Raw genomic sequence first — 12187 nt, 5'->3', positions numbered from 1 at the left:
CTGGACGTGGTTTAATCTAGTCTTATACTGTGGAACATACCATGGAGATAAAAGCGGGCCCTCTACCAGAAAGTTACATAGTTTACCTTTAACTTTAGCTAACCAACTAGGCAGACATACTGGTGAACTAAAACCAGAATCTCAAATGTTGCGTATTCGCTTAAAAATCAGAAAATGGTGGTATTCTTTTTTAAAAAAAGGTTAAAATCACAATATGACTGGTCTCTTGAAATGTTTTGAAACTCAGGAAAATATTTAATCCAAGGCTGCACATTCCCAAACATTTCCGACCACTAAGCCATATTTCCTGTGTTTATCCCGGCGCAGGTGTTCCCAAGCGGCCCGGAACGCCAGAGGTGCCTCAGACGTACAACAACACGGCTCTGGTGCTGTGGAAGCCCGCGGACACCAAACCCCCCTGCTCCTACACACTGGAGCGGAGGACTGAGGGTGAGATGGCACTACACAGTTACCTAAACATCACATTAAAATACTCAAATTTATCTACAGTATGGAAAAGTATTATAGTTTTGGATGCCAGTGCTCGTTTTTTTCATGGAATATACAAGTAAAAGTAGTAAAGGTCTCTAGATTTTTAGGTCTCTGTACTTTACTTAAGTACATTTTAAGTCGATACTTTTTACTTTTACTTAATACATTTGAGAGCAGGTATCTGTACATTCTACTCCACTACATTTTTGTACAGGACTGAAGAGTAAAAGTATTTTTTTGTCTTTGTTTGACCAGGTATAATTTGAGCAAGCAAAAGTTGACAAATACAACCAGCCAGAAAAAAACAAAAACAATCGATTCAGCACAAATCTGTATCAATATCACTACATTTGAAGCTTTATTATAAATCTCAAAATCTGCAAGAAATACTTTTTCTTTTTAGTCTTTAAGCACATTTTAAATTGGTATTTTAATATTTGTATTTAATTTTTTTATGTGATACCATGACAAACATCCGTACACCTGTAACTTTGCCTGGTCACGCCACCTGCTTAGTTTAATGACATCTCCATGGAGGCAAGCAGAAATGTTACGTAATGCACCTTAAATAATGGTCTGGTGTTGAGTGAGGAGACAGGGCTCAGACAGACATGAGTCAGTGCACAGGGGTCCGTAGTCTCCATGGGCCCACGTCACTGCTCTACTATTGTCAGGCTAAAAATAGACTCAAGAGATACAGAGACTTATTCAACCGTTCTATCTACAACACTGTATTCAGGTATATGCAACGCTCCATATGTGTTATGGAACTAGATGTTTTGGATAACATCATAATTGGGACGAGCCTTGGAACTAGAATAATGACTAAACTAGGACTAGTCTAGTCTATATAAGGACTAAACCAGGACTACATCAGGACTACTCTACATATAAAAGTCAAATTTTTGTCAGGCTTAAACCAGGATTAAACTAGGACTACTCTATATGTAAGAGTCAAATTTACATAAGGATTAAACCAGGACGAAACCAAGACAAAGAGTGTAGTCTGTATAACAACTAAAACAGGACAACACCAAGACTAAACCAGGATTATTCTATATATTTAAGAGTTTAGTCTATATAATGACTAAACCTTTTGCACTTTGAATTACTTTGTGTATGAATTGTGCTATACAGATAAACTTGCCTTGCCTAAACTAAGACTAAACCAGGACTAAACCAGAACTAAACCAGGATTAAACCAGGAATAAACCAGGACTATTCTATATAAAAGAGGGAATCCTATATAAAGACAGAACCAGTACTAAACCAGGACTAAAGCAGGATTAAACCACGACCAGATGTGAAAGTAGCCTAGATGAAAAAATCCTGGATCCTTATGTATTCATTTGACAACACTGCCATCTTGTGTCCGCTATGTGAGCTACAAGACCACGTCACTTAAAGAATATATATTAGTGTGGAGTCTCAGAAGACAATTTAGAATCAAATTGTAGCTGAAATTAAATTTGTGACATTAGTGGTCTTATAACTTAAATATTTGAGCATGTAATTACAATACAATTTTCTATTCACAAGATTTTTTTGAGTGGGTCATTTATGCGCCTTACAAAATATATTTATTCATGTATTTGTAATATTTGTGTTATGTGTGTTAAGTGTTATACATTACTTTTATTATGAAAAAAACAACAACGAAAAAATAATTATTAACATTAGTTTTTACAGTTTTTAAGACATTGTTGTTGTTCCCTCCTCCAGGTGAGTCTAGCTGGCTGACAGTTGCCTCGGGGATAGTGGACTGTTACTACAATGTAAGCGAGCTGCCGGAGGGTGGAGCGTTCCGGTTCAGAGTGTCCTGTGTGAATAAAGCCGGGAAGGGCCCCTACAGCAACCTGTCTGCGCCTGTTACCGTGGGAACTACAGGTAAACAACCATAAGCTTATCCAGACTCTAAACTACTCAAACATCTTGTTGGTAGTGTTGTCAGGATATTATTAAAACTCCAATCTTGATTTTGTACATTATGCATTCCAAGCATCCTAATTATTCACTATAATGAGTTTTTAAGCACTTTTCACAATTTTCAGAGATCAGAAGTTTTTCCATGACAGTAAAGCTAACAGCAATTAGCATGCTGACGCACACTTTTTGATTATCCAACAGTAAAACATATGATACATGTTTTAAACTCTATGTTCTTGTACAGCTGGTGATGCCCCTCCCCCTGTGGCGGTAGTGAAGACTGTCCCCGCCCCCTCAGAGCCGGTGGTCATCTCTCCTCTTAAACCTGCCCACAACCACGCCCCCAAGATCACCGTGGCAACTGCTGTCACCACCACCTCCTGCCCCATCACCATCCCTCCTCTCAAACCCGCCCACAACCACGCCCCTAAGATCACCGTGCCGACCGTCACCACCACCACCTCCCTCATCACCACGCCCCTAACTCCACCCTCCTCCGGGCCCGCAAGTCCCACCTCCGTCCCCGAAGACAAACCCGCCACCGCCACCAAAACGCCTCCCTTTGTCATCACCAAAACGCAAAGTCCAGTGAACGTGGTGACGCCCATGACGCAAACACCGCCCACATCTGTATCAGCCCCGCCCACTATCGTAACCCCGCCCTCCACACCCACCAAGCCGGTGCTAAGCTCAGTCCCCACCTACATATCGACCATAGCCAAGGCCCCCACCCCAGTATCCTTCACCCCACACGTGCTGCAGACGTCCAGCCTGAGCCCCATTGCCGACGGGACCAGTACCCCCAGAGGCACCCCCTCTGGACGGGGTACTCCATCAGGACGGACCACCCCCTCCACCACTCTCAGACAGGGAGTACCCCAAAAACCGTACACCTTTCTGGAGGAGAAGGCCAGGTAAGGAGCACTTATATTCACTATTATACGTATAACAGCAAATGAGTAAACACCAGGATACTTGATAAGGAGTAGATTTGAAATTATAATTCTAGGGTCAGATTTAAAGCTTCAATATGTAACTTTTCTGATTGAGGATCCACCACTATAATGTCTCCATAGAGAAGTTATTGTTCAGGCTGGAATGTTCTACAGTATGGCATTAAACTTATCTATGAACCAAAACTTATCTATCTTATCTAGTTACAAGTCAAGGTCAAGGTCACACAGGAATGATCTAGAAAACCATTTAAACACAGAGCAAACCACTAGTACAAAAGGCAACGCCACTCAGTAAGAAAGCTTTTTAATGTTTTTCAGGGTATTTTTGAGTTATAAAAGCACCTATAATTGAAAAAGATTGCTATGTTTAAGGCAATATTGTGAAACTTTCCATGCAAGGAAGGCAATAACGTCTCCATAGAAACAAGCAAGTGGAGTGCCCTCTAGTAGAAAATTCAGCTTTAAATAAAATATATTAGGCTACTTATTTCAAGCTAAAGATGATAACCTACTTTGAAAAAATAAACTTCTTTTTTTTCTTTACAAAAATGTATTTATTTGTAAATCATTTAATACTGGCATATTTTTGCTACTCTCCTCTAGTCTTGCAAGTAATACTAAAATATTTGTTGTAGTTGGAATGAAACAAAATAATTACAATAACTTGTTTTTTAATTTATTAGGGTTGTCAAAATCAGATACTAATTGATATTAAAACTAGTATCAAAACAAGACACTAATTTATTCCCTTTTCTAGCCTCACCACATGACCCTGTTTGTCCTCCAGGGGGCGCTTTGGCGTGATCCGCGAGTGCAGGGAGAACTCCACAGGTAAAATCTTCATGGCTAAGATCGTCCCGTACAGTCAGGAGAACAAGGCGGAGGTGCTGAGGGAGTACGAGATCCTCAAGAGCCTCCACAATGAGAAAATCATGAGTCTGCACGAAGCCTACGTCACCCCCCGATACCTGGTCCTGGTGTCCGAGTACTGCATGGGCAAGGAGCTGCTGCACGCACTCATAGACAGGTAAGTGTGGCAGAGAGTAGGAGCAAATCACTATAATCTATAACGTGAGTAATGGTGAAAGGAGTTTATGCGAGCGTGTTGAAACGTTCCCTTATTACTATTTACATACCGGAGAGTCAAGATCATTGTGTTTTCAAACTGTGAAAGGAGGACGAAGACATTTAAATAAGGGGTAAATAGAATGGAATTATGGGAGCTTTCTATGTTATAACGTTGTTTCTTCATCAAAAACATGCCTGAAGAGGTTTAGATGTCATCCATGCATGTTTGAGGAATCTAGTGATCTCTCCCGCGCTGTAAAATTCTGTCCAATACCATTCTTCATAAATATACAAAAGCATGTACTACAGCTTCACAAATCTGATTTGATGTGCAGTAGTTTAATTAGCGGGATGTAGGCCGATTGCGCTGATATCGCTCTGAAGGGGGTGTGACTTAGTGCAGAGAGCAAAGGGAGGGGAGATTCAGAATGTCAAAAAACGAAAGTGAGGCTTGTTACTACATTGTTTTTTGGTGAATTTGGCTGTTTACCTCTTCTTTAAATCTCTCCATTTCGTTCTTAACTCTCACCTTTGACACATCACTATATTCCCATTTCACATTTTTGTCCACTAGCACAGCTTTAGAACGGCTTTTTCAGACAGAAACGTGAAACAGGATGGTCTTGTGTAAGTCAGTGTTTAGTCTAGTTTAGGTCCTGGTTTAGTCTTTGTGTAGTACGGTACTAGTTTGGTATATTGTATTTGGTTTGGGTTTTAGTCCAGGTTTTGTCCTGCTTTAGTCATGATTTAGTCTTGGTTTAGTCTATATTTAGTCCTTGTTTTAGTCCCACTTTTAAAACCAGTTTAGCATTGGTTCAATCCTGGTTTACCTATATTTACTTAAGGGTAGTTCTGGTTTAGTTCTGGTTAAGTTAGACTTCGTTGTGGTGGAGCTCTAATGTGATCCTGTTTTTGTCTTGGTTTTAGTTTATTTAGTTCGGATTGGTCCTGGTTTAGTCCTTGTTTAGTCCTGGTTCATATGTTCATTTAGTTTTGGTTTAAAGTTCTGGTCTTAGTCTAATTTTTGTTTCAGTTTAGTCCTGGTTCAGTCTTGGTTTAGTTCTAGCTAAGTCCTGTTTTTGTCCTGGTCCTGTCTGGTTTTAGTTCATATTTAGTTCTAGTTGGTTCTGGTTTAGTCTGGGTTTAATCCTTGTTTAGTCCTGGTTCACATCTTGATTTAGTTCTGGTTTAAAGTTCTGGTCTTAATCTCGTTTTAGTCCTAGTTTAGTCCTGGTTCAGTCCTGGTTTAGTTTTAGTTAAATCCTATTTTTGTCCTGGTCCTGCCTGGTTTTAGTTCATATTTAGTTCTGGTTAATTCTGGTTTAGTCTGGGTTTAATCCTTCTTTAATCCTGGTTCACAGCTTGATTTAGTTCTGGTTTAAAGTTCTGGTCTCGTTTTAGTCCTGGCTCACTCCTGCTTTTGTTCTAGTTTCGCCCTAGTTTCCCAAATCACAAGCCTCACGCTGTCCCCTCAGGTTCCGTTACTCGGAGGACGACGTGGTGGGGTACCTGGTGCAGATCCTACAGGGTGTGGAGTACCTTCACAGCCGCAGAGTCCTCCACCTGGACCTGAAGCCAGACAACATCCTGGTCACGAACCTCAACGCCGTCAAGATCGTGGACTTTGGAAGCGCCCAGAGCTTCAACCCCCTGAGCCTCAAACAGCAGGACCCTCGTCTCGGGACACTCGAGTATATGGGTAAAGAGGAGGAGGGGTCAACTTTTCACTGCAGCAAAACAATTATGCAGCTACTACTCAAATACTCAAGCTGTTGTGTACACTGCCAACAAGTTATATCTACATACAGTTTTTGCAAGTTCATTTAATTAATCTAGATTCCAACTTCTTTTTCCTGACTTGGTTCCGCCTCGGTATGGGACGATATTGAAATTTTGTATGACGATTATCATGGCCAAAATAATTGCGATTAACGATTATATCACCATAATGATTAAAGTTGTTATGGATGTAAACAATTATAACTTTTAACATAGAATATAATATGGATAAGCAGGGCCGTCAACTGAAATTTTGGTGGCCCGGGGCAATAAGCCTCACATGGGCCCCCCTGTAATACAAAATTAATAGGAAGAGAGTCTAATTCTGGGCCCCTAAGAATCTGGGGCCCCAGACAATACGCCCCTTTGTCTTCTCCATTGTTGAATTCCCTGTGGATAAGTTGCTTTTTTTTCCTGCACATTCTGGAGGTATAATGGCGATTATATTTGTTGGCTATTATCGCGATTATATAAATGTCCCGCGAACGATTATTGTCAATCCTTTTTATCTCGATAAACGATATTATGGTTTATTGTTCCATCTCTACTGCCACACATTTTTTGTAATATTTTAAACAAAACAACATACTAGTGTTGTATGACGGTTGCAGATAAAATTCTTACTCCACTGCAAAAATAAAATCAATACCCATATGCTAATCTTCTAATAGACGCTAATGCTAAAATACTAAAACTAGTATCAGAACTAAATACTCATTTGAACCAATATTGATATGGATTCTCTATCAGAACTAGTATAAGGTGGTGGAAGAAATACTCAATTTTGTTACTTAAGTAAATGAACAAAAAATGAAAAATACTCAAGTAAAAATAAAAGTATTGCATGAAAACATCTACTTAAGTAAAAGTATTAAAGTAACTGTTTAAAAATGTACTTAAAGAGTAAAAAGTAAAAGCATTTTGCACCTATTTTGAGATGTAAAAAAGCTTCAAATGTTGTGGTTTTGATAAAGATTTTTGATTAGTTTTCTTCAACAGAAACAACTGACTGTTTTTTTTAGATGTTTTTATTTGTATATTTTTGCTTGCGCAAATTATGAACATGTTAAAAATAAACCCTCCGCCTTTTCAGCAGGTCTCAAACAATAATAACAAATATTTTCACTTTTCAGAACTGTTCAAAAATGTAGTGGAGTAGAAAGTACAGATACTGCTCTCAAATGTAGTGAAGTAAAAGTAAAAAGTATCCTCTACAGATACCTACATTTTTTACTTAAGCACAGTACTTTACTACTTTTAGTTTATTATGTTCCACCACTGACGATATCAAGGAAATATTAAAGAAACTTATATTATTTTGTGTTGAAAACTAGATTATACTGTCTAAAAAGAGCCATTTTATCATAATTTTGTTTCTACATCGGTGTTGGTTTTTCCTATGTATTAAAATTGAGTTTACATTTGTTGTGTCATGTTAAAACTCCAGTGGCAGAAAACCTTTGCTGAAAAAAAAACAACACACACACATGGAAACACCTTGAATACACCTCGAAACCAGTGTAATCCAAACTCTATAATAAAAAATATACAAAATAAAGGTATTTAAATGATATAAATACGGTCTTCTTTAGCAGTCACATGAGCCCATTTAGTAGTTTCCAGCCATTTCCAAGTCAAACTCTTTGCGACACACTTTTGGCCACAGTCTAAACCTTGTGACGTGTTCGTGTTTAGCTCCTGAGATGGTGAAGGGTGAAGTGGTGGGTCCTCCTACCGACGTCTGGAGCCTCGGAGTCATCACACACGTCATGTGAGGCTGCGCTCTACTTCACCTTACACAGATTAATCACAGGACTTTCATTATTCTTACAGTTTGATGTGGTTTTCAGGCTCAGCGGTCGTCTGCCCTTCGAGGACAAAGACCCTCAGAAGGTGGAGTCCAAAATCCTTATGGCCAAGTTTGACCCCACCAAACTGTACCCCAACGTGTCCCAGAGCGCAGCGACTTTTCTCAAGAAGATGCTCAGCAGTTACCCTTGGTGAGTGTTATAATATACATGTAGTCATAGATTTAAAGCAGATGGACAAAACAGATTTCGTTGTATAATATTTGTTAAGTTTATATGGTACTATTAAAATTTACATATAATATAATTCATTTGCAAAATTTGTTTGCAAAATAATAAAAAATACAGTACTATATGTTCAGTAATGTAACTTTGACTAAATTCCTCGAAGTAAAAGAAAATACGAACCTGAAATTGAACCTATTAGCTCATATTTGATCACAAAATGTCAAAAATATGATTACTTAAAGCCTCTCGGGTAACTCTTTAGCCAAAAAAACAAAAAAAAAATCAAAGCATGTTTTTCATTTGGAATGTTTTTATTGCGCTGAAAAACTTCCTTAGTGAAATCCTGACTCATATTTGGCCTGGAGCAGAGCCTCCTCCTTCTTGTTTCCATGGAAATGTTGTTCCTTTGGCTGGAATTTTCCACAATATGGCATAAAATGCATCTATCTCCATGGAGAATGAAGTATGGTTTTAACTTTTAACTTTTGACATGCAGGTGACACGTCTCCTGCAGACAGTTACATGATGTTACTTTAATTATGCTTTTTGTTTCTTGTTTCTATTGTAAAAATATATATCAGGACGTAAACTAAAACATTTACATCTTAACATGTTTATATCTCCATTTCTCTACTACAGTGGTCCCTCGTTTATCGCAGGGTTACGTTCTAAAAATAACCCACAATATGCAAAATCCGCAAAGTGTCAGCTTTATTTTACACAATTATTCTATATGTTTTTGTCTGTAAAACCCCTCACCACACACTTTATACACTTTTCTCACACAGGCATTAACATTTCCTCACATTTCTCTCTTGTTTAAACTCTCTCAAAGTTCAAACCTTCGTCGGCGCCTTTGTCGGTGCAGAACGTTTCATCGACATTGTGGGTTTTGTCAGGGAGAAAACCTGCAAACATACAGCACTTCAGAGTCACACTGCGATCCAACATTTATGTAAATTTGGCTGAGACTGATGGACAATGGTCTACAGTCCCTCAGCTAATCAGGACGCAGAACACAATGCACGCTCATACGATGTAAAAAAGCATGGAAAATAAGACAAAAAAAATCTGCGAAACAGCGTGAACCGCGATATAGCGAGGGACAAATGTACACGGCACCTCCCCTCCATATTAAAATGTGATATTAACTTGTGTGTCCCAGGGCTCGTGCGACGACACGCGACTGCTTCTCCCACGCCTGGCTCCAGGACTCTTACCTGATGAAACTCCGGCGTCAAACCCTCAACTTCACCACAGGACGCCTCAAAGAGCACCTGGTGGAGCAGCAGTCCAGGAGAGCGGAGGGAGCCACGCGACATAAAGTTCTACTGCGAACATATCAGGCCAATACTACTACTACTACTGCTACTACTACTGGTACTACTACTGCGAAGCCAACCTGAAGTGAACAAGACAAGATGGACCTTTCCGGCCTCTTGGAATTGCTTAAACGTGGACACAAATCTGGAAAACTCAAATATTAATACAGTTTTGGGTTGCCATGACGATTTTGCAATTTTTATTTTATTTTTTTTAAAGCCAGGTGCCCTTCCAGTCGCAACCTGCCACATTACTGCGACTGGAGCGGGCGGTAAACGGAGGTGAGGTGTTTTGCCCGTGGACACAGCGGCAGTACGGGCGTAGGTATTTAGGGAATTGAACCGTCAACTCTGCTGTGAAACGCAATAATGATGAAAATATGTGTAAAATGAGCAAAAATGGACTGAATGCACAAAATAATTCATCGCAAAGTTTTCAATTTTGTTTTTTGTTTTTTGCGTATTTGGTTCATAAATCCACAATTAGCCTGCACAATTAGCATATCTTGTATAGCATTCAACCCGTGGGTATAGTACTTTTATTTAAGTTGCTAACTTATTTCTCATGTTTGAATCTCAAAGCCAAAAAAAGTGTTGTTTTTCATGTTAATTTATTTGCATGTGTGAGCGAGAGTGTACGATTTAGGTGAAATAAAGCCACAATAGGATGTTAGCGCTGTCGGTATGCTAATCCAAAACGTAGGGCTAGTCTAGGCGGAAATTTGTGCGTAACCGTGTTTCAAATTGTACTTGCAAATCATTAGCCTCACAGCATAACGGCTTAAGACTGCAGACAAGTTTTGAAGGATTTGAATAATCTTTATGATAAAATATGCGTAAATTTTCCAGATATTTACAGTGGAATGTTGTTAACTCATCTAAAAGACCCGTACTTATTTTTTATATGTGTTTTAGCTAAAGTTGTCTTACCCCAGTACAGATATATTGTTTAAGCAGCTCTTGAAATGAAAATAAGTCTAATTTTAAAGCGTTAGGAAAGGTGAGGTTAGCATGCTAGTTGTTGTTAGATTTACCGTGACAGAAAAGCTCCTCTCTGGCCTCTGAAAGTTGTGAAAAGCTCTTATAAACTCACCATGGTGAATAATTAGGATGTTAAGAATGCATAAGGTAAGTGAGGAATAACTTTGGACCACTGTAAACAAAACCAAAACTTTAAAACGAATAAGTTCAGTTTTTCACATTTCAACGACGGAAACGGCGACACGGCTTCACATCATGGAGAAAGAATGGATTTAGTTATGATGCCTTTTCATTATAACAGATGCACTATGGAACTTTTCTAATGGGGAGCAAAATGGGGTTTGCCACCTTTGCTTGTCTCCATGGAGATGTCATTGCTTTGACTGGAATGTTCTACAGTACGGCATTAAATGTATCTATGCTGCATTTAGTTCAATTTGAGTTGTTAGTGTGTGACCAGTTTTACAATATCAAACTTTCTGAATGAAGTTAAGTTACCGTAACAATAAACACCCAAAAAATAAAATAAATAAAAAATAAAATAATAATAATAATAATAATAATAATAATAATAATAATAATAATAATAATAATAATAATAATAATAACGTATTTACATTTTTAAAGCTTCCACCATTTTTGCTATAATATTGTGACCCAAATAATCACCATTATCACTGAACCAAATCATCTTGACTTCCCAACATGGCTATAGACAGGTTTAATGCCATACTGTGGAACATTCCAGGATTCCAGGAAAAGCAATAACATCCTTATCATCCTGAATGAAAAAAAACACAACTCCAGGTATGATTTTGATGAGGAAACAACATTTTAACAGATCAGAAAACAGTGTAACATGAGCCCTTTAAGTCGTCCTGCTGTGAAGTTACTGACCTGTCAAATCTTGGTGAACTCTGACCTGTATTCGTGGTTAGTCTTCTTATTCAGTCAGTGCCTAAAACTTTGTCCACCATGTTTAGCTTCTTGTACATGTGATTCCAGCCCACGCCGGAGCTACTGCAATATTTGGACAAGACCTGACCTTAGCCTGAACACGCTGTCCCTGTAATAATACTACGTCCCGTGTACCGCTCCTTCAGTTTTCCTTTTGTATGAATTTGAACGCCTGAAGATTTGTAAATGTACCTATTTGCTGTGTTTATATGTGGAAAAGTTCAACATGTTTTTATGAGATAGTATGTAATAAACTTGGTAAAACTAACAGATTTCTCAAAGTGATTTGAAGTGGAGTAGATACAGTGAAATGGAGAAATGGGCTATGATCACTACTGTTCTGCTGTGTGTGGGGGGGGGGGTGCGCGCGCGTGTGCGTAGGTGGGTGTGTGTGTGTGTGTGTGTGTGTGTGTGTGTGTGTGTGCGTGCGTGCGCTCGCTTCTGGGACTGGCTCTTCAGCGACGGTCCCTGGCCTGGCCTGTTTCAAGGGACCCGCACTGGGCGTTCCTCTCGTGCTTCTGCGGTGCGGGCTCCTGGGCTCGCGCTGGTGGAGTCCTGGGACAGCTCAGTGGATCAGCAGCGCACGCGGAACACGGGATAGACTATGTTTTTTAATGCTACACGTTACTTTAAACAGACATTGTTTTCTTTTTTGTAGCCCTGGGATATA

At 39.2% G+C, this 12187-nt stretch overlaps 1 protein-coding gene across 1 annotated transcript in view; it reads left to right on the top strand.

Moving 5' to 3' along the window:
• The window catches only part of spega (striated muscle enriched protein kinase a), a 48745-nt gene extending 37670 nt beyond the window's left edge, over positions 1-11075 (top strand). Inside the window, exons 30-37 of the mRNA XM_033982066.2 lie at positions 328-450; positions 2215-2379; positions 2663-3332; positions 4162-4401; positions 5918-6141; positions 7917-7992; positions 8072-8221; positions 9423-11075. Of these exons, the coding sequence (XP_033837957.2) occupies positions 328-450; positions 2215-2379; positions 2663-3332; positions 4162-4401; positions 5918-6141; positions 7917-7992; positions 8072-8221; positions 9423-9663 (1889 nt within the window). The 3' untranslated portion in view covers positions 9664-11075. The remainder of the gene's footprint in view (positions 1-327; positions 451-2214; positions 2380-2662; positions 3333-4161; positions 4402-5917; positions 6142-7916; positions 7993-8071; positions 8222-9422) is intronic.
• The last annotated feature ends 1112 nt before the right edge of the window (positions 11076-12187 follow it).

Source organism: Periophthalmus magnuspinnatus, chromosome 2 (assembly GCF_009829125.3).
Source record: "Periophthalmus magnuspinnatus isolate fPerMag1 chromosome 2, fPerMag1.2.pri, whole genome shotgun sequence".
NCBI classification, from domain to species: domain Eukaryota; kingdom Metazoa; phylum Chordata; class Actinopteri; order Gobiiformes; family Gobiidae; genus Periophthalmus; species Periophthalmus magnuspinnatus.
Note: the sequence above shows the minus strand (reverse complement) of the source record. Positions and strands in the feature narration are given on the sequence as shown.